This window comes from Strongylocentrotus purpuratus, unplaced genomic scaffold, assembly GCF_000002235.5.
Source record: "Strongylocentrotus purpuratus isolate Spur 01 unplaced genomic scaffold, Spur_5.0 spur5_scaffold_12, whole genome shotgun sequence".
In the NCBI taxonomy this organism is placed as follows: Eukaryota; Metazoa; Echinodermata; class Echinoidea; order Camarodonta; family Strongylocentrotidae; genus Strongylocentrotus; species Strongylocentrotus purpuratus.
The window spans coordinates 17390097-17412694 of NW_022145597.1; the positions used below are offsets into that span (position 1 = coordinate 17390097).

Here is a 22598-nt window from a genome sequence, read left to right on the forward strand (position 1 = left end):
TACGCAAAATTTGACCATTTCGTCTCTTATGTAAGTGGCCGTATTTTCAAAAGTACTTATTCAAATTTGACAAATGAGGTATCAAAACTCCTCTTTCCATGTGCTCTAAAATGAAATTGGCAAGGGAAATGAAATGTAGATACTTTCAAACTTTAGCTGTGATACCTAGTAGAAGATGTGTTTTAAACGGTTTTTCTAGACCACTTTTTTTCGCACAGCCTTCGGTCTCTTCCAAAATTTGATCACTTTTCCCGAGCGAAATTATCGTAGTCCGGAAATGGTCGGTCGTTGCTAACGGGTCGTGCTACGCGGGCTGTGATTGGTCCGTTATAGCAATCAGTGCGGCGCGCCATTTTGTTTGTATCCGCTTTCACATCCGAGTTCCAGATTTGCGTTCGTCTTATATTCTCCGTTAACGACTTCGAGTAGCTTGAGTTGTTGCATTTTCAAACTTGTGATAAAGGATGAGAAAGAGTTGTTGCATTTTAAACTTGTGATACAGGATGAGAAAGAGTTGTTGCATTTTTAAACTTGTGATAAAGGATGAGAAAGAGTTGTTGCATTTTAAACTTGTGATAAAGGATGAGAAAGAGTTGTTGCATTTTAAACTTGTGATACAGGATGAGAAAGAGTTGTTGCATTTTCAAACTTGTGATAAAGGATGAGAAAGAGTTGTTGCATTCTTAAACTTGTGATACAGGATGAGAAAGAGTTGTTGCATTTTCAAACTTGTGATAAAGGATGAGAAAGAGTTGTTGCATTTTCAAACTTGTGATAAAGGATGAGAAAGAGTTGTTACATTTTTAAACTTGTGATAAAGGATGAGAAAGAGTTGTTGCATTTTTAAACTTGTGATAAAGGATGAGAAAGAGTTGTTGCATTTTAAACTTGTGATAAAGGATGAGAAAGAGTTGTTGCATTTTCAAACTTGTGATAAAGGATGAGAAAGAGTTGTTGCATTTTCAAACTTGTGATAAAGGATGAGAGAGAGTTGTTGCATTTTTAAACTTGTGATACAGGATGAGAAAGAGTTGTGACATTCCCTAAATAATTTTGTTTTCATTTCTGTGCTTCCAAATTTATTCTCCCAGTAGAGTTTTGAAATCAAGTTCTTATTGTAAACACACATTCACACTCTTGATATCATCATTTTGCTTACAGCTATCATAATTCTCCCCCTTCTTTTCCCTCTCTGTCTCTCTCTCTCATTCTTTCTATTTTTCGTTATTCTATGTTGGTGTCTTTACTGTGTGTCTCCTGCCTTTCTTTATTTTTATACCACTTTCTGGCTGGTATTTATGAATTGCTTCCATTAATTATCATCAGGATGGCTACTGGAAATGAAAGAGCAAGTCATAGTAAAAATACTTTGAACCTCCTGTGAGAAAGAAAACAGTATGGGAATTAAGTATAAAGCAAGTTCATAATGTGGTTACAAATAATTGCCCAGATGTATACAAAACAAGATAGGTGACAAGCAGTGTTATGTAAGGGGGAACAAAAAGACTCCGGGTCCACCATGAATAGGCATTGTCTAGTGCAGGTGTCTCGGCACTATGTTGCAGTTCACTTAATCTGTCCAATTACAACTCTATACATTTACAACATAATAACTTTCGAAAGACTTAAGTCCACACATTGAACCCTCAGAAACATAATGAACAGACTATGTTTGACCATCAGGTCAAATTTCAGCCTAATCTGAAAATCTCTTCATAGTGGTTGCTATGGCCTTTTGATTCACCCTTCTATTGATTTCCCTGTGGTTTGCTTGCTCCGCATGCTTGAATAGCCCCAAACTTTAAAGCTCTCTTTCTCACAATTTAATACCAGTAACCTCCCTCACCAGCTCTTTTCATTCACTAAATTGAAAGGGTTAGGAAGCTTCAATTTGGACAAGTAATATACCATTTTAATGAGGAGAACTTCTTCTTTCATAATCAGATGAAATCAGGAAAATAATTTTTTGTGACTTTTTGTTGGTTTTGTGGTGCCGGGTCACATATGTGTGTATCAACCCCGGCCACCCCCTCCCCCTCAGTTTATTTAGGGCACTCGTGATCCCCTTCTTTGAAAGCACCCCTCTATCCCTGGTGTGTAAAGTCAATATGGGCCGGACTTTGTTGCGTGAAAAGTACCCCCTTTACCAGAGATTTTGGGAACACGAATGCGGAGTCAACTTGTCTACTCTAGAAGTGGTTTTAACGGTTCAAACTGCTTTATCTCTTTGTAGAGATAATATTTGAAGCTCATAAATTCAATTGAGTGTATGCAACATGGAAGTCCCCTTAATATACATAAAGAGCACATCATGTTTTGGTGATTGATAGACTTTAAAGGCATTGTTTATTAAACAATGTTTCCAGTTTTACAAATCTGAGATGCATGGACCTACGTGTCATCAGTGTCTGTGCTATGGTGTAATGTTGAAGCCCTAAAAGAATTGTGCTTTAAAATGATTATGAAGTGCTTCATAAAATTAAAAATCTTTGAGTGACCGGTTTTACCATACTCGTTCTCCCCAATAGACTGTAGTGTTGTTCAAAACTGTTTGGCAAATGGTCTTTGAGATTTTTAATTCCAATCATAAATATCTTGATAATCAGACAGGCAATCAGCTTTCAAAAATCATAGGATTCCTGACTGACCTAAAGGTTTATAATTATGATTGCACTGAGCATGAGCTAAATCCAGGATTTTGTTTAGAATCTGAGGCAAAGATACCCAATCCCTTCAAGATACAGGTTTCTTACCTTTGAGCATCCACTTTCAAATCAGATGATATACTGAACCAAATGTGCTTCCTTCTCCCTCGTACATAGTTATCAAGAATAATTCCCGAAATCTGGAGACAAACAAATTCATCATTATTCACAATTTTCATGTTGCTATACATTATGCATTGCATTGATAGATGCTCGTATTATTAAAACATTTTGAGCACAGTCTTATTTTGTTATTTTGCATATCAGGTCTTTCTGGAAGGTACAGAATCTTGCAGAGTTTATTAAGCATAACCATTGTGATTCATCATTTTTAAGTTGGCATACACTATGTGGTGAATTTAAGCTTATCTGTACTAGTTGATAGGAGGGATTAGACCACCCTGCAAGGTCACTGGACAGGTGGTTATCTCATCAACTCAGCTCCAATTAACATAAGAAAAAGAGGATCATGGGGGACCAATGGTCACCGATTAGGCATTGTTTTCTATAAAGAGGAAGCAAGTAGCTACAAGTAGTACAGGTGGCTTTAAAGGTGCACATGTCAATCCTCAATCCTTTTTAATTTAACATCATTTCCTTTTGCAAAATTTTGCATATCATATCTTTGCTAGAATGTGGGGAAAAAATATGGTTTACAAAGCAAAATAGTTCACATTCTTTGTGTCAAAAGAAGATTATATCTTTCATTTTTTAATGTGCCTTGTTTTATTAAGTCCATTTCGCAAATGCAAAGAACATAGGCCCTATGGTTCGAAATGATCACAATACCTCAAAATTAATCTTTAAAGAATTAATCAGTAAATTATTTCACTAAAAATTTGTTTTTAGTTTGTTATTATACCCTGCTTGAATTGTTGCCTTAGCACCAAACCTGATTTTAACACTAACCCTAACCCTAACCTGTAACCTGATGTAAAACCTAACTGCAAGCGAAGCCTTTTCATGTCCATGTATTATTTCCCAAACAAAGCCTTGAGCAAAGAATGATGTGACAAATGTGGGATCTACTTACTGACCGACTAAAATACAAAGTAGTTCTGTTCAATAGAATGTTTATTGAATGCCATTCCTTTAATAACGCATGGTGTAAATAAAAATCTTAATTCAAAGTTTTTTTAATTTTACCTGTCGCCCTTTACCAACTCCGGCGGCATCACCCATAAAGAACCCCGCCCGGCAACCATTGGCCAATATCTTCTGGTGTCGCTGACACTGTAAAATAAAATATTACCATGTAAATGATGGGTCAACACAAGCTTATTTTTTCTTCTTTAATAATAATATAAGTGGAGTCTTCTACAGTGCGTCCCAGAAAAAATGAAACTCAGAATTATCGGTGCTTTATCATAACTTAGTCACATTTATAAATAATAAATGACACATATTTGGAAAGATTAGATCCTCCTCTTCCATTTGATGGAACTCATATGATGCATATATCACGCATGAGTGATTAAAATGAATTTGAAGAGAGGAAACCAAAAAGTAATTTGGCGGATGGTATATGATAAAACATTGATAATTCTCGGTTTCGTTTTTTCTGGGACGCACTGTATAGCACTCATGTCTGGCATATGACATTGCCATTCCTGATGCTCCAATATAGTTACCCCGCCTGGCTTTAGCATGGCTGCCATTACAGCGCTCGAGCATTTCAAGGAATCAATTCAAGCCAGGTAACCATTTACCTCACTTGGGCGGAGTGTGACAACTGCAGATTAATGTCTTGGCCAAGGACGTTAGTGATGCGACAGGGATTCAAACCCTGAACCTTGTGGTTCACAGTCCGGAGACTTATCCACTGGACCACAACACCTCTTTAGTTTAGTACAAGTATTACAAGTGAAATAATGGAGATGAGACAAAATTAAATTAACCCCCCCCCCCCTCTTCAAAATAATTTGTTTAAATAGTATAATAATCAAAAATTCTAAATTCCCAATGATCACCTCCCCTTCCACTCATTAAAAACATTTTTCCCTGAAAAATGAAGAAGTATCACAGAACCATCTTTTCAATGGTTTCACTGAAATGACCCTCTTGCAAGAAAGCTACAATCCACTTGTGCTTCCTTGCTGAGGTTCCAGCACATTAAAATTTTATATGAGCTTTAACAATGTATACAGATCACACAACCCAGGCTATCAACTGCAATTTTGTGTACATTACATAGAGGTCCATAATGCACTTTACTAAATTTGCAGAGACATAAAACAAAAAATTGTCAGAACTACTGCCAGTTGGGCAATATGTTGGAAAATCAAATGAAATACACAAACTCACTGCATATTGAATTCCTTCAAGTTGTAGATTGCTGAGTTTGCCGCCCTTTATGATACTATTTGGTATTGATGAGGCAAGCTTGTATGTGGCTTCTGGAAGAGGTACCGCCTATACAAATAAATACAAAATTAAACAATAACTATTACCGTTACTACACTCTAATATATGAATATCAGGGAAAGAAAAATATCTGCTGTCTTCAAAACAAAATATCAACTCTTTTCTGAGATAAGTTGCCTTTCATTATTCATCTTGAAAAACAAAGGAGTATCAGGAGCCCTATCCAATTTGCACTTTCTGATTCTATTTCTCTCATCAAAAAAATTATTAACTGAGTATCAAGTATATACTCTATAAATCCTTAAATGACTGAATACACTTGTTAGTAAAACAAAATATTAAAAAAATAAAAAAATAAAAAACCATCACCATCACCATCACCATCACCATCACCATCACCATCACCATCACCATCACCATCATCATCATCATCATCATCATCGTCAGCATCACCATCACCATCACCACCATCACCATCACCATCATCATCATCATCATAATTGGCATCAACACCACCATAAACATCATCATCATCATCCCATCACCAACACCACCATCATCATCATCATCATCATCATCATCATCATCATCATCATCATCCCATCACCATCACCATCACCACCATCACCATCATCATCATCATCATCATCCCATGACCATCACCATCACCACCACCACCATCATCATCATCATCATCTACTTACTGAGAGTGACGCTGCCTCTACGATGTTTCCAGGATGCTTGATGGCACCAGGTGTCACAGTGGTTGCTTGGTAACCAGAGAAGACTTCTTCACTGAAATGAGATAAACAAGGTCACAGTTTTAAAGAAAGCACTGTTCGAAGAAAAGAGATGAAGGATTTAAATTAAAATAAATAATTTATCATGCTGCAAGGAACAAACTAACAAAGCAGGGGTGATAGTATAGTATTAATGACTGCTTTGAGAGAAATAGTTGTTTTTATACGCTCAAGGAGAGCGTATAAAAACAACTATTTCTCGAATATTAAAGCAGTCATTAATACTTTTATATGCCGAAAAAAAATAGACTAAAAAATAAAAAATAAAATACTTTTTTTTTTTTGTCGAAGGTGAGAGTCGAACTCTTACGTACAATGAGTGATGAATCTTACACCAATGCCTTACACCACTCGTCCATCGCGCGCTGTTCACGTGCTTGGCAGTTTTGTACTATATATACATTAAAATGGATTGAAACCGGCTTCGGCGTGATGAATGCTTCGCAAAAGCTCCATTAAACGGACCCTTCTTTTACTTTTGCAATGCATATTGGCACGAACTTAGATCAAGATCTATCGGCAGATGTTGTTTTTTTGTTTTTGGAAGTTTATTTTCGTCTTCATGTCAACAATGCAAGATAAAATTGTCGGTAAGATCGATCGAGATTCAATTGTATTGAAATTACCGACCAATCCTTCGCACACATACGGTATCCTCGATCGCTCAAACCATTTTTTAACATGTAAACCTATGGGGTAACCATGGAGGCTGACCTATTTTTTTAATAACCATGGTTATTAAAAATAGTGAAATGTTTTATGCATGGTTACCGAGAATTTTACAGGAACAGTTGAAGTTTATGAATGCAATTTCGACCAATCAGAGGGCTGGATTACTTAAGTGAGGTATATAATGAGTACCGTTAGTATTATTATACTATTTAAACAAATCGAGAAAATAGGGGTAAAATCAGGAGATTTTTTTTTTTTTTTTTTTTTTTTTAAATCAGGAAAAAAAAAATCAGGTAATTATCAGTTGTGCAAAGCATATACTTTCCAAGAACTCTGCAGATTATTTTGGTGCTTTTAAATAGTTGGCCACTGCTGACATTGATGCAGCCCTACAGACATGTAAATGGGTTGGTGCTGACAAACAGTTGTTTTTTGGCCACAGGCAGTCCAGCATGTATCTTAGTTTGTTACTCAAAATTGATATAAAATGTCATTCTGCAAAGTTCAGCAATTCAACATATTTAACATCAAACTGCAATCAAATAAATGGTTCATTTTCCTACCTTGAGATGAAACTCATAGCTTCATACATAACTACAGCATTCTTTCATGGAAGCATACATGAAGAAAAACTAATTCCATTGTACAGAGCAAATCCGCTAACAATGACAATTCAATATTTTTCAGCTCTTCTTTATAAACCAATAAAATACACATACTTGAGTCCTTTTCCTGTGTTATTTGGAGGCATTCACTAGAAAAATCATCATGCTCAAAAGACATAATAGCTCTTCAAAGTGCTTTCCTGTGTGCCATTCAAATGTTGGACCTTCTTCAAGTTGGCACTCATCAAAATACTTTTCAATATCTTTCAAATGCACTAGTTACTAGAGCAACTTACTATTAATGAACATGTAGGTTGTTTTTGACTAGGTGCCAGGAACTACTCACTTTCCGCCTAATGGCAAAAACATCAACTACATGTGTATGTACTGATTTGTGCGGGCAAATATCAACTGTCATTATCGACTGGAAAGTAAATAGTCTACAGGCACACAATAAATTTTAAGGGATAACAAAAAAAGGTATGGAATTAAAGAAGACAAGTACAGATTTAATTGAAAATGACATGTCTTGTGATTTTAATACACAAACATGTAGGTGGCTCACTATAAAAATGTGATGATCCTGTTTAGACCTAGTCTAAGCTTAACTCTAGTTGAAACTCCCGAGTCTTCAACCACTTCACTTAAACTACAGCTACTTGGGGGCCATGGTAACTAGAAGGGTCTGACCCCCCCCCCCCCCCTCAAAACAAATATATTTAAAAAAAAAAAATAATAATAATAATAATAATAATATTTAAAAAAAGTTTAAAAAAATAACATAATAATAATTTTTAAAAAATAAAAAAAATAATAATAATTCTTCACAATTTGGAATTCTTTATATCTCTGTTGCTTAGTTATTAAATTTAAAGATGCATGACTTATTTTTATGTTCTCATTCAAAAAATTCTTTCTTAGATTTTGATTTTATTTGCTTGTTAATTGGTTAATTTTTTTTTTTTTTATCCGACACCACTCCCCCCCATCCCCCCACCCTCTCACTCCATATTTCCTATACCTCAATCTCCTATACAATACTTTGTGTCCCGTTTTGTTATTCTTTTCTTTTTGTATATTTTGATTATTTAGATACTTTAAAATGGTTTATGAAAATATGTTATTAAATATCTATTTTACTGTGATTATTAAGACACTTAAAAATGATTTAGGAAAATAATGTTCATATTATATTTATTCTTAGGAACCTACAAAAACAAACTATGCTTTCCAGTAGGTTCCTATTTCATTTCATAACTTTGATCTTACTTTGTCAACTATGTTCTTCATTGTGCAAACAATTGTTATATTAAATGAAATAATATCAATCAATCAATACCTGACTGCTTCTTGTACAGTCTCCTCTGACATTCTCTTCAGTTCTTGATCTGTGGTGTCAACTGCTGCACCGCCCTCTCTGCCTGAAGCTTGGGGTGGGGCGTATCCCAAACGAGCCATCAGTTCTCCATTGTACGCCATCTTTTAATTGTGGGGGATATGCAAAATATTCATGGGTTAACCCATTGTCTTTCGTTTTGTTATGGGAAGAAAGGGCGATAGTGAGCTCTCGCACCGTGCGTGTGCATCACTTTGTCACCTGTAATTAGATATGTGTAGAGTCAACGAAGTCCTGCGAGCATATGCTTCATTCCGTCACACAAACGTTATGTGTAGTGTCAATGGACTGGCAATAAGGAAACCGACGTGTGTGACAGAATGAAGCATGCACAGTGGCGATGCAATAGGGCCAAAGAAAGGGAACTGCTCCTGAAGTGAACTTTGAGAATGAATATTAAGGAAATAACAAGTAAATTCACTTTAGGTTAGTCTAGGACGATAATTTAAATTCCTGAATTCTGTTCAAATTTGATATTCTTCATCCTTATTTCTGATTTGAGCAGATGCAGGTAAATCTACCTACACCCCCCCCCCCCCCCCCCCCCCCCCCCCCCCCGCCTTTCTCAGCATGCTCAATTTGTCTGAAGTCTGAAATCTGAAACTGGAACTGAAACAGTGGTAGACATTTTACAAAAATCTGACGGAGGCCTGAAGACAAAGTTTAAGTTTGTAACTGCATGACGTTTATTTGTAAAAAGTATTTAATTTTTTTTTATTTGTCTTCAATTTGTTTTCTTCTTCTAATTTCTAGATCTAGATGAGTGTCTAAATTGACTACATCTAGTGCTTGTTGTAGTAGCACAGTCCAACCCGCTTTAGTGACTACCTGTCTGCTAGACCGAATTTTCCGTCTCTTTCGTTTGTTAAGCCTCTTATTTGGGTAGGGTCGGCTCTCTCTTTAGAGACGGAAGCCGACTATACGCATTCCCTTGCTAATACCATAGCCATTTATGGCCATATTATGATTATGAAGGAAAAACTGTGATAACGCCATTACGAACGTGTAGATGGCGCTCAGTTTTTCCTTCATAATCATTTTGCCTTCGGCGTAGACTAGAAGGGATGAGATTGACGGCAGCGAGAGTTTAACACGGCTTGCAAGATTTTCAACATGGATGTCGATTTTGACCCATAATTTCCTTAAAAGGGACCATTAAACGGATTATTTCAAACAAGTTAGTAAGTGGAACCAATGTATTATAGCCTAGGCCTAATTTAAAATTGGATATACACGAGGTAAAATGACATTTTGGGGGATTTTGGGGGCATAACAACACGGCCGTGGCAAGTTTGTCATGTTTGTGGGAGGGGCCTAACGGATAAAATCTAGCCGTGATATCTTCAACATACGATGGTATAGGCGATCGTTCAGTCTCTATAACCGGAGGTCTTGTGGAGCCAGACGTAGTCTCAGTGGAACAACCGACGATTTATAGAGACTGAAGCTTTCGGTCTAGGCCTAGATCTACCTGTCTGCTATTGCTAGACCGATCATGAATATGAATTTGAAACCATTTTTATTCTAATGCTTGATCATACAACAAATTACACACAGAACTCAGATATAATTATCAGGAGTCAGTCAATCATTAAAAAAATCTACTGCGTTATAGGAATAAAGAATGGCCACCATTGCAGTGACGTTGGGCCGTATGCATAAAAAGTAGCAATTGCTTGCAAGCAATTGCTTCAAGCACAAGCAATTGCTTGTCAAGCAAAAGATCAAGCTCAAGCAATTGCTTAAATCCGTATGCATAACATTTTGCTTGTGCTCAAACCTTTTGCTTGCCTCCAGCAAGCAATTGCTTACGATCTCAACAATAGCGACGTCACGCCGGTGCGAACATCATTCATGGGAGAACAAAGGCGGGTTTCGCATACAAGTAGTGTATTCAAATGTCATGCGTGTGGGGTAGCCTTTCCTGATATGGCAGTATAACATTCCAGGATGACATATTTCAGAACAAAATGAAGAAAAAAACACCGATACATGCACACACAAGCGCACACCCAAATACACATACACATATGGCATGCATATACATGTACTAACAAGAAAAATATGTATAATACACGTGACTGTACTGAAGGGATTTTACAAGTAAGGCAGACGTGTGTCTAATTTTCCGCTAAATCTGATAGGCCTACAAGTGAGAACATGGCGTCAGATGGTGAGGAAATTAATACAACTGACCAAGATCTTAGTACCCATTCGGTGGAGATCATCAAAGAATTCCCCATATTGATTGAGAAATGTCAGCTGCCGCAAGCAAAGGAAAAGAAAACCCTAGCTCTACAGCAGGCAAAGAACACGATCATGGCCAGTATTGGCAAGAGGATGGATGAAAAACAAATCATGAAAAAAATTGCCAACATGATTTATTCTACTCCTGTACAACTTTGGTTTTTCTCTAACGAGCATAAACATGATGCTTAACCGCGAACGTCCCGATTAAGCAAGAGCTCAAGCTGCTATGACGTAAGCAATTGCTTATAAGAAAAAGCAAAAGGTTCGTTTTCTTTTATGCATACGTTTTTAAGCAATTGCTTGCGGACATCAAGCAATTGCTTCTTCTTCTTCTTCTTCTTTGGGTTAAGTCTACCTCCTTCACAGTTGAAGATTCTTGCAGACTGATGAGTGTGTGTGTGCTTACGAGAGCAAGGTGTATGGTGCAATGCTATTTACATGGTGCAAGTAAAAAGTTCCCGGACTTAGTTGCTGCCTCCCGTCAGGCATTGACGGAAGGCATTGACGGATGAGGCACATACTGTTTCTGATGGCAGGTTGTTCCAACTCCTCACAGTCCTGGGAAAGAAGGACTGCTTATGCATACGGATTCAAGTAAAAGGCTAGCACAAGCAATTGCTACTTTTTATGCATACGGCCCAATGTCTTTGACCCATTCACCATTGAAATTTGATGTTGTTTTCAATTTCACTTCAGTCATGATTGTTGACATATTAGCCTTAGGATTGTGGAAATTCAAACTGTTGATCAATAAAATAGATCTAGGTCTAGGCCTAGACTCTTTTGGGCAACCTCTGTACACTTTACCAAATTTACAACGAAATTATGTTGAACCTGAACTCACCGTCCAACTTGAAAGTTGTAGTTTCAACCAAGTAAATAGTTTAGCTTTTCATCACACACAGCACAAACGTTCATCGGGTTAACAAGGCCAAGCGACCGGGCAGCTTCGGGCACAGCTGTAGACGTACGCCCGTACCGTATGGCACAGTTTCAGGAGCTAGAGCGGCGCGGGCAGGAGGAGATCGGGGGGCCGTTTCTCGAAACCGTCATAACTACAAGATCAACGACATCTCGCCACTGTCACGCAACTTGTCGGCTAAGTGTTTCACGAAGCCGTCTTTGCCAAGATGAGCGACAACTTCCGCGACAAGCGAGTTGTCACTGCTCCGAACAAGTCATATCTTTTTAATTGCTGTAAAGCGCCATCACAAGTCAGTTTGTTGCCATTCCATGGGCTGCGAAATGGACGATTAGTTTCACTATCATTTTGAGAAAAATATAGACGAGTTCGGTACGTAATTCTCTGGGATGCGAAATGCAAATGTACAAAAGTGAGAATACAAATTATACAGAAAGTTTAAAAAGCTGAATATAAACATTAAATCCCAAATCATTCAACTATAACATATAAATAAGAGAGGTAAGAATGTTACACACCGTTTTCCATAGTCGATCCATAGTCTTTTCTTAGGATACCGTCATACCTTTGGGGTCTATGTACATTATTATTCCCTCTCTAATTACTTCTTCCAAATTATATTTTCGATATCAAATCAATTATATAACGAGTACTTATGAGACTCTAGAATAAAAACTGGCTGAAAAAAGACATTTTGCCTAAAATTCCTCGTCACAATAAACAAAAAGTACGTATTGATAAACTATCACATTACGGTATCCTTCAACTAACTTTTGATTCGACTGTCGAAAAAAAAACACTCGCCGGTTTTTCTTCAATTTAAGAATCTTTACAGAAATATGCAAATCGTTTGATGATGTAAACATGATAATGACACTACTTATTATTTATTTTAGGAGAATTTATATGTATATATATTTTTTTGAACAATATTAGCCCCAAAACTTGTTTTGGGTTATTCTTGATAAATCAAATGGATCGTGACAAAGACTATGTTCTTGAGCTGCTAGTATCGCGATATATCGATATCATGTCTGTCATGGGTTTGTGAAACGGTTTATCCGCTTCATGACATTTCCGTAGGTCGCCGACAAAGATATGACTGTCATGGAGTTGGTTTCGAGAAACGGCCCCTGCTGAAGTCGAGTCTCGTCTCGTCAGCGCGGTGAATTTATATTTTAGCGTGATTAAAGGTTTTATTATTTATTACTAATGAATTTATTTGACCTACAACAGAATATATACCAATTTTCTCATGTCAAGATATTAATATTACTGATTGTATATTAATTTTATAATTTTCATTGCCCAACAAAATCATAAAAAAGTGCTAACTATGGTTTATATAAAAATTAAATTCATTTCGCATTGTACGCAGATTACTACAGGGCGCGCAAAAGTAGGTAACTGATTACATAATCACAACCTTGCGAGGTACTGGGGTCACTGACCTGTGACTGCAAACAAGTTGCGAAACTTATTTACATGTACGGGTCGCGGAACGGCGGGGCTTAGGGGCTCGAGCCCCCCCCCCCCCCCCCCCTACACTTTTAAACTTTTAAAGTAAATTGTGTTAATTCGGAGAAATAGAAAGAAAGGAAGAAAGAGAGACAAAACAAATCTGCCACAAACTTACAAAATATGTGAGAGGAAGAGATGATACGATAGGCCTACTCGCTAATTTATTTTAAACAGAAATTTATTTTTCACTTAAAAAATATAGGGTCAACGTTAAATGTTCTAATTCATAGCAAGCGACTCATTTGAATGAAATATTGTTTCAGACCATGATTTACGTCATTAACAAAAATATAATAGCGACCCGCCAGTGTCACAAAATAATAACTATCCAAATATCTATGCCCTACTGGCCGTAATTAAAAAAAAAACACCTTTAAAGTGTTTGGGGCCCCAAAATTCGCAAAAAAACCCCCACTGATGACAACATTTCACCTATTATAAATGTTATAATAATGTGAATGAGTATGTTATGTGACATAATTCTTTATTCATAAAGATTTTAAAATTAAATGTGTTTGAAGCTGAATATTGATGAAAGAATACAAAATTTAGGTTTTGTGTTGTATGCAGAAAACTTAATTTTTGTATTCTTTTATCAATAGTCTGCATACAAATTTATATTGAGAATCCTTCTGTGTTAAATCTCATCCTCTTTTACTTTTAGTACAATTGAAGTAATTTTGCCATCAAATTCCGGGGCTCCCAATGACACTGTCGAGAGGCTTTAAATGCCTAAAAACCGGAGCTTCAAGGGGCTCCGTCCCATGGTCCCCCTCTGGCCTTTGCCCTTATGCTCCACCGTTTTACGCTACGTTCTCACCTGGTCGTCAATTTTTTAGACCCTCTCCACTTTGAAAAATATGGGGCCTGGATTAAAGATAATAAGACTGCAAACTTGAAATTGGTTCAGGTCTTGCGATTAGCTCGGTTAAATAGCAACAGTGGCGGATCTAGAGAGGGGGGGGGGGGGCGGCCCCTTTACTGAGAGGTCGTACGTTTTGTGCTGCACAAAGATTCAATTAGTTTAATTTTGGCCATTACGAGTAACGGCCGGGTTAGAAATGTAGACAAATGCTCATGTACACGTTCCAGCTCATGTTATGTATGTTATCACCAAAGAAAAAAAAGATGTCAGTCAGTCCCTCAATAGTGTCTGACAGTGAAGTCTAGAACTTAGAAGGTAAACGTGTTTCCTTGCATAATTGGAATACTAAGACACTGCTAATGTTTGAATTTTACCGATAGGACATACATGCCACAGTGAGCACTATTTTTTGTTTTGCTCAACAGGGGGGGGGGGGGGGGGGAGGGGGGGGGGGGCCATAACTTTTTGGGGGCCAGGGGGAGGGGGCCCGTCTTTTCTTTCTTTTTTAAAGGTAAAATTAACGCTACCATCTTTAACAAAATATTTATATTTTGGGGCCAGGGGAGAGGGCCCGGGCCCCCGGCCCCATTGGATCCACCACTGATGTACCTTGCATATTTCAACATGATTATTAAACTTAATCAAGTTACATAAATATATTAACAATTGGATTTAAAGGGAAAGTCCATTCCAAAAATAGCTTACTTTCAATAAACCAGACAAACCAATCAAAAACAGTTTGAGTAAAGTTTGAGTAAGAAAATTTTTAATGACATGAAAAACTTTGAAAATCACAAAACAAATTGGCAACTTATTCATGAGTCTGTGTCGTTAATGCCTCATTATCCACTAATTATTTTGTTTATATCGATAATACAAATTTCCAATTCCCCCTAATAACACTAGCATCCAAGTTATTTTGATAGTGATATATATTTGTGTGTGGATGCACGCGATAGCTCAGTCGGTAGAGCAGTGGTCTCGTCAGGTAAAATAACAACCACAACAATGTGTTCAGTTAAATAAATCATGAAAAATGTGAATTTGATTAACTATTCATATAGAAAACAACTATTATGAATATACAAAGATCCATAGTTCAATTGTTGTACTTAACAAAACAAATAATAACTTCCTTATTAGTTATCCGATTTTATTCAGTTCTTTTGCTCTGTTTCTCTTGCTTTTTTGGAGTAGAATAAGCGTTTAAAAGTATGTATATTTGTTTTTCTACTTCGATCGTTATAGGCCTACTGTAATTTTGTATAGTGTAACTTTTTGGGGCTTAAAAACATGCTCATGTTTTAGCCATTCAGCTGCGAGGATATATTTCAATCTTGTATCTAATCTTGAATCTTTTATTTTACTTTTTTTTAAATTTCATTTATTGTCTTTCCTTTTGTTTTGTATACTTTTGTGTTCGTTTCTCTATTGCACTACAACCCCCCCCCCCCCCCCCAACGGCCTTTGATTCCTACGCTCTTTATAAACGAGAGATGGCGCTTATCTAGTACCTTAAAAATCAACCAATCAGTGAGATTCTTCAATCGTAATTTACAAACGAGCGCCTTTTTCGATCAATTTCGATGCCGTTTTGTTTACAACTATTTTTCATCTTAACTAGATCTTGGGGTGGTAAGCTATCTTTCTAATGTGAAAAAATATTGTTTTATGAAATATTTCAAAGTGAGATTTCTTAGTATAGTTTGGCGGGATGAGATCCCACGGCCGTGTAAGGTCTTTTGAATATCTGCTTGCTAGAAATTTCGTAATAATACTAGTCCCACTCACTGCAGTCAGTGTGTGGTAGAAAGTAGAGTAGCTAGTCTAGAATTATTTTTTGTTGTTATTTTCCGGGTTAAACAAATATTTTGCCGGCGTCCTAATCAGTCTTAGGAGTGGTCATGTAAAATTATGAAATTTTAGCCAATACACTGTGGAGTAATTTGTTTGTCATCAATTTGTTGTTGTTGTCGGGTTTATCGGCGCTATCCATCGATTCCGATGATTTCCGCCAGGCTGTGTGTGAGGGCGTCTTGCTCTCACTTCTGCTGCTCTACGTTTCTGTAATTCTGATACTTGCCCGGTGTGTGAGAGAAAGATAATCAATGAATCATGTTGAAGTTGATCAGTCAGTAGGGGCGCTGGTCTGAGAATGAGGATCGTCCTCATAAACGAGGATATCTTCATAAACGGTGACAAAATGCGTCCTTGACCTTAGGCTTAGACAGAGGATAGTTTGCATTTTCGGATGAATGATCTGCGCATGCGTTAATTGTAAGCTAAATTTCGGCGTGCAGTAGGGGGCGCTGGTCCAAAATGAGGAGCGTCCTCAAAATTAAGGATCGTCTTCATTCTCGCAGATGTTTCTTATTTTTGATCCGCGCGTTGGCGATGTGAAAAACGGATTACGCCCTGATTTTCTTGATGCTTGATGCAACGAGACCTTAATTCGGGCACAGGAGTTTACAGCTGATTTATCAAAATAGCGATCCATGTATGTCTAGATCTAGATCCATGCTGGTACTCGTCAAAAGCCTTTTCAGCAACTAAACAAGGATATTGTGGTGTGGTGTCTCTCATAGTGGTCATGATTGATTATAGACCGAAAACTTCAGTCTCTCTAATCGTCGGTTGTTCCACTGAGACTACGTCTGGCTCCACTAGACCTCCGATTATAGAGACTGAAGGATGGGGACCTCTTACTGTGAGGGACTGTACAGAACAAATGGTTCGGTTCGACCGGACCGCGATGAATGAGATATGCAACAAAATTTTCACTCTTTACATCCTCATAACTGCTGCAATTATAATAAAAATTAAAAATAACAATAGCTTATTTGACTTACGATAGCTTGCTCATTTAGATCCTAAATTAATGATTAATCCGAGAAAGTCTCGTCGACAACATTATCCGTCTTGGTTTTAGTTGATGAATATTCATTTTTTCTTTTCGAACGTCCAATAGCTACCGTAGCTACGTACGATTCGGCCCGGCTTGACCAACGAACTCCCACGAAACGAGTGCTCTGATTGGCCATTGGCGTAGGTTGACCCGGAAATATACCGCGGCCGCCGGGTCATATAGCTCTATTTTCGAGTGCATGAACGTAGTTTCACAGTTTGGAGATACAAATTGGATAATTCATATAAGTAAGTCCGTAAATTATACATTTAATATTAAGTTATCAAATTTTGATAAATGTAATTAGGACAAATGACATACGGACCTAATTTACATCTGATTTAGAAATCAGAAAATTGGATCTAAATAAAGAAAATCGGGGGAGAAATGTCGGTAACGAAAAGCTGTTACGCTGTGGCTCTAATTTACCCCCACGGTACGAGATCTCTGGGTTGCCATCTGTATTGGGGAATGACAACAAATGTCAGTTTTATTAAAGAAATGACCCAAATCAGATGGTTATTGCTGTCTAGATTGATTAATGCATAGTGCGTACGGTATATACAAGTTGTGCAAGTAAAAGATATATAAGATATAAGATAAGTATAAGATAATTGCATCAGTTGGTACCACTTTTTACTTACATTTTTGATGACATCTGCTCTCAAAATAAAGATTTCTAGACCAGGCCTAATATTTGTCATGCCATGTTCGTTCACCAGAATTGTAAAGAGATGCCAGTGTTGACGGAAGCGTCCCCACCCAAGGCTGAGCCTGAGGGCGAAGCAGAGAGTCAGCCCATGGACACCAACGAATCCATACCTCAGGAGCCTACTCCTGCTCCCACAGCACAACCCAGGCTCATGATCACACAGATCATGACAGAAAACTTCAAGTCCTATGCTGGCAAAGTTGTCCTGGGGCCTTTCCATAAGGTTTGTTGTATTTCATTTTTCAACATAAATCTAATTCATAATACTCATGTTCACATGATTATTACAGAAAACGAATTCCTACGCAGGCATCGGTGTCTTGGGGACCTTTTTCATATGGTGTGCTGGTCAATTCGGTTTTCTAATGTATGAGGCCTTTCCATATATATATAAAAGTTTGTTCGTTCTTCAATATGGATGTGATATTGGTGAAAATATGAAATCAATTACTAAGAATATCCACTTTGTTTTGATTGTTACAATGGTAACAATTGATCCTACTGTTTTTTAATTCTCTTTTGTTATTGTTTTAAAAAAAAATTGAATTCTAAAGCGATGCAGACATTCTATACAATTTTTTTATACAAATTTGGGAAAAGCATACATATATATGCCATTCATGTGATTATAGAAATTCTTTTCTTGTCTAGAACATAGAGAGAGAGAGAGAGAGAGAGAGAGAGAATAAAAATGTTGATTCGAAATCAATTTAATCACAATATAAATCCATGTTTTTCCCCAGAGCTTCTCATGTATTATTGGGCCAAACGGAAGTGGAAAGTCCAACGTCATCGACTCCATGCTGTTTGTGTTTGGCTACCGCGCTGCCAAGATTCGCTCCAAGAAGCTCTCTGTGCTCATCCACAAGTCTGAGAATCACAAGGACCTGAAAAGCTGCACTGTAGCAGTCCACTTCCAGAAGATCGTTGATACAGGGGTAAGTGAGAGGTGTTCCTAGATTTGCTCAGGTTTGCTCCGTGACTTTTATCATCAAAGATCTAGGGGCGGGGCTATGATTTCAATTTCAATTTCAATTTTGAATTTTCCAATAAAAACATTACAAATCGATTATAAACATTCTCAACAAATGTAGAAATACATATTGGAAACAGAGGGGTCCACTAAAAAGCAATGCTTGTTCAAGTGTGAACACCTCAAATGATACTTAGGAAGAATGAGTAATTAAATTAACAAGTCCGTAACTACAAAAGGAACTACAAAATAGGGAGAAAAAAGGGGGATGCCAACAGAGACGAGAACGGGACAAGACGGTACTTAACATGACAAAGATAGAAGAACGTAGTCATAATACAAAGAGTACACAATGCCAAAAAAGGAGTGAGAGATCAGGGGAACAGAAAATAATACAAAATGATGAGCTGCACGTAGGGTTGAGAAGAAGACGAGGAAAGAGAAATACGCATTAGAAAGGAGATAGGCATGAGAAGGCACAATATAATTTATCAAATTACATTTTGAGTCAGCGAGTAGAGAATGGTCTTGTATTGAACAAAAACAACAACAACAATGATTGGGTGATGTGTTGGGTTGAGGAATATGGTAAGATATAGTTTAAAGTTGAGGTTTAGAAAAGGGAGAAGAAGAGAAGAAAAAAGAAAAAAGTAAGAGGAGGAGGAGAGATGGTGGTATGAGGACTCAAGCAATAGAGTATGGAGAGAGAGAAGAACAAGATAATGGATGATACTCAAATAATAGTTAAAAATTCAGGTAACTAGAAAGATTGGGATGTGGAGAGAGAATGTGATAGAGTTGGATAAGAAGAAGAGAAGGAAGAGAATAATATTTGGGCATGGTGGCTCAGTGGTTAAGAGTGCCCGCCTCATGAACGGGAGGTCGTGGGTTCGAACCCCGGCCGAGTCATACCAAAGTCGTACAACAATGGGACCTTCTGCCTTCTAACTAGGCGCTCAGAATATTAGATTGGAGAAGGGTAGTAATAACATATTATGTTATGCAGGGCCCACTGGAAGAGCAGCTTCATAACTGAAGTGGCTACCCTGGGTAAATGAAACGTTATTATTATTATTATTATTATTAATATTCACATATCGATTTCCCAATTCTGTCTGATTATGTGATTCTTTTCCTGTTGAATAGGCCGGGGTTGACGAGTATGAGGTGGTACCCAACAGCCAGTTTGTGGTGTCAAGAACGGCGCACAAGGACAACAGCAGTAGCTACTACCTGGATGGAAAGAAGGTCAACTTCAAAGAATGCACAGCTCTTCTCCGAAAAGCTGGGGTGGATCTTGATCACAACAGGTTCCTCATCTTACAAGTAAGTAACTTGTCATTGTATAGCCCTAACCCTAACACCAGGTGCCATGATAATTGAAGTACTTGTGATCAGTATATCTGCATCATAACTCTTTTTTGATTTTGGGTGTTTGCATGGGTAACAAAAGCATTTTTATTCAAGTCCAAGATTATTTGGTCATTTGATGCCCCACAAGTTAGAGAGTATCGTTGTTTTATGCCGATAACATATGGGACAAAGTACGAAATGAGATCGGCTAATTGTTGTGATCCTTCCTAATTAATCATTCCCAACTTTCAAGTTTTAAGTTTTGATTGTTCCACATTTTACACAAAATATAGACATATATATAAAATAAGAAATTATACAATACATGTAGTATAAATGAGCACGTCTCAATGATTCTCAATTCATATAATAGATTAAGTAGAATGTGAGGAACCTAGAACCTATTGTAGAAGAAAAAAACCGAAGCATTAGAGAAGGACGTAATTTAGAGGGGAGACATTTAAAACACAATGGAATAAGGAAGTTTGTATACAAAATAATGCATTAGCACCAATACCCAGAGTTACTGATCACAACCTGGATGCTGCAAGGCTATAATTCACTCAGTGTCGACCAAGGGTAAACAACATCTAGCTTAGAATCCTGTCTCAGGTTAGCAGATAGCACTGTATCAAATAGAAGGTTCAGTGACACAAAGACGTAACTCCATATTTTGCCGAATGGAGTATTTGATATCAAAATGTTCAGAATAATGTGGGCTTTGCAGGAAACACAAAGACTTAACTCCACCCAACACCCAATTGAAGTCAATGGCTAGTGAATTATAGACTTAACTCCTTAAGGCCCAAGTGCTCAATGACACATAAACCACTTTTTCTCAAATTGGCCAAAACAGAGTTATGTCACTGACCCCTCTATATCTTCTTTCAAGTAGTAAGTCCGTCAATTCTTGCCAAATTGTTTGTTTGTAGGGAGAGGTAGAGCAGATAGCCATGATGAAACCCAAGGCCCAGACTGAACACGAGGAAGGCATGTTGGAATACCTTGAGGACATCATCGGTAGCAACCAGTTCAAGGAGTCCATAGAGGAGCTCGCCAAGAAAGTGGAAGAATTGAACGAGGAAAGGGGTGAAAAGGTGAGACATTTATATATGATGTATTTTATAGGTTAAGAAGAAACAACCAGTGCTCAATAGAAGTCCCCTTTGCCAGAAAGGATGTTTATAAATACTCCTTTTTCCCAAGAACTGGACGAGCATGGAACGCACTCGACCAGCAGTCTGTAATAGCCCCATGTATTGAGAACTTTAGAAACAAAGTCTACCATGTACCACCTGCCATACCAGTTAGCGACATGCGGAATACCGCACCGCTCACTCCAATTTCAGAAGATTCAGAAGACCTTTTCCCAGATTACTTGCAATTGTTGGTAGCTATGGAGTGTTAATGATTATTAACTAAAGTTAATTAGTGAAAAATTCCAATTTTTTGTTGGGCAATTTAGTGCCATCATAATGATAAGCAATTCATTGCTCAGAAATCATAATCTCCTAATCAACTGTTCTTATTTTATCCCAGTTAACTCGTGTGAAGGCAGTAGAATCAGAGATGGAGGAACTGGAGAAACCAATGAAGGAGGCTCAGGAATTTCTGAAGACGGAGAACGAGGTTACCAAGAAAAAGAACAAACTTTACCAGAAGTACATGTAAGTTTGATACAGAATCGATATAATGTTGATTCCAAGGGTATCCCCTGCTGATGGTGTGTTACATTTCTTTTCAATACAAATCATTGACCTAAGATTTACCGGAATGCTCCCCAGGGAGTGGAGAATGTGCATAGATTGTGTGCAGGTTAGCCTGAATTCGATGACCAAGATAATAATATATCTGTTAAGCGCTTTGACACCTCGTTGTATCAACGTATTGGGGGCTATATAAAAGCGATTATTATTATTATCATTATTAAGATTCTTGAGCTCTTTGGCTTGGATGCTGCAGATAGCAATGATATTATAGAGATATCGACTGCTATACGCTCAAGGGGAAGTTGCATTCGCTGCTATCACCCCGAGGTGCACCTGTAACAAATCAATATTCTGTTTGTTAACATATATATCATATAAATCAATTAACAATGCAGTGAATATAGCAAAACAGATGAAAAATTATATACAGCAGAAAAACTCTTTTTATATGTATATTGATATGTGAATATGTAAAAATGTACCATCATTGTAACTATGAAAAATTGAAAGAGGCAGAAAAAAATGCATCAAATTTGAATTGAATTGAATTATCTTTCAGCTCTGAGTGTAATGAAAATGAAGCTAAAGCCCAGGAGAAGAGGAAAGCGGTCCAAGATGGGATGAAGGAGATGGAGGAGGGTCTGAAGACAATGGCTTTACAGAACAAGGAAAAGATCAAAGAGCATAAGAAACTCTACAAGTAAGATCCGATCGATGAAACGATATTTCACCATTTTCAAACATTATTGTTCATCATAATTTCATTTACACCATCACATACATGTAGGTTGAGTGGAATGAGGTGTGTGAAAAGGGGGGGGGGGGCAGATATGGGAGGACAAAAGC

The 22598-nt window shown here is 37.4% G+C and overlaps 2 protein-coding genes across 10 annotated transcripts in view; one reads left to right on the plus strand and one right to left on the minus strand.

The window, feature by feature from the left end:
• The window catches only part of LOC591290 (protein FORGETTER 1), a 45120-nt gene extending 33305 nt beyond the window's left edge, over positions 1 to 11815 (minus strand). For all 4 annotated transcript variants that reach the window (XR_004063543.1, XM_030981958.1, XM_030981956.1 and 1 more), the window contains exons 1-6: positions 11637 to 11815; positions 8486 to 8625; positions 5774 to 5864; positions 5010 to 5117; positions 3852 to 3938; positions 2754 to 2845 (exon numbers count right to left, since the gene is read on the minus strand). Coding sequence is in view for 3 of the 4 variants with exons in the window: in XM_030981958.1 (XP_030837818.1) it covers positions 2754 to 2845; positions 3852 to 3938; positions 5010 to 5117; positions 5774 to 5864; positions 8486 to 8625 (518 nt within the window). In the remaining variant the exon portion in view is untranslated. The remainder of the gene's footprint in view (positions 1 to 2753; positions 2846 to 3851; positions 3939 to 5009; positions 5118 to 5773; positions 5865 to 8485; positions 8626 to 11636) is intronic.
• A 3817-nt stretch (positions 11816 to 15632) lies between these two features.
• The window catches only part of LOC592992 (structural maintenance of chromosomes protein 4), a 34664-nt gene continuing 27698 nt past the window's right edge, over positions 15633 to 22598 (plus strand). For 5 of the 6 annotated variants that reach the window (XR_004063544.1, XM_030981959.1, XM_030981963.1 and 2 more), the window contains exons 1-7: positions 15633 to 15735; positions 17728 to 17940; positions 18461 to 18655; positions 19837 to 20016; positions 20976 to 21140; positions 21583 to 21710; positions 22312 to 22452. Coding sequence is in view for 5 of the 6 variants with exons in the window: in XM_030981959.1 (XP_030837819.1) it covers positions 17740 to 17940; positions 18461 to 18655; positions 19837 to 20016; positions 20976 to 21140; positions 21583 to 21710; positions 22312 to 22452 (1010 nt within the window). In the remaining variant the exon portion in view is untranslated. Of the gene's footprint in view, positions 15736 to 17131; positions 17254 to 17727; positions 17941 to 18460; positions 18656 to 19836; positions 20017 to 20975; positions 21141 to 21582; positions 21711 to 22311; positions 22453 to 22598 lie in introns of those variants that run through there. The other variant, XM_030981960.1, reaches the window with a different exon arrangement.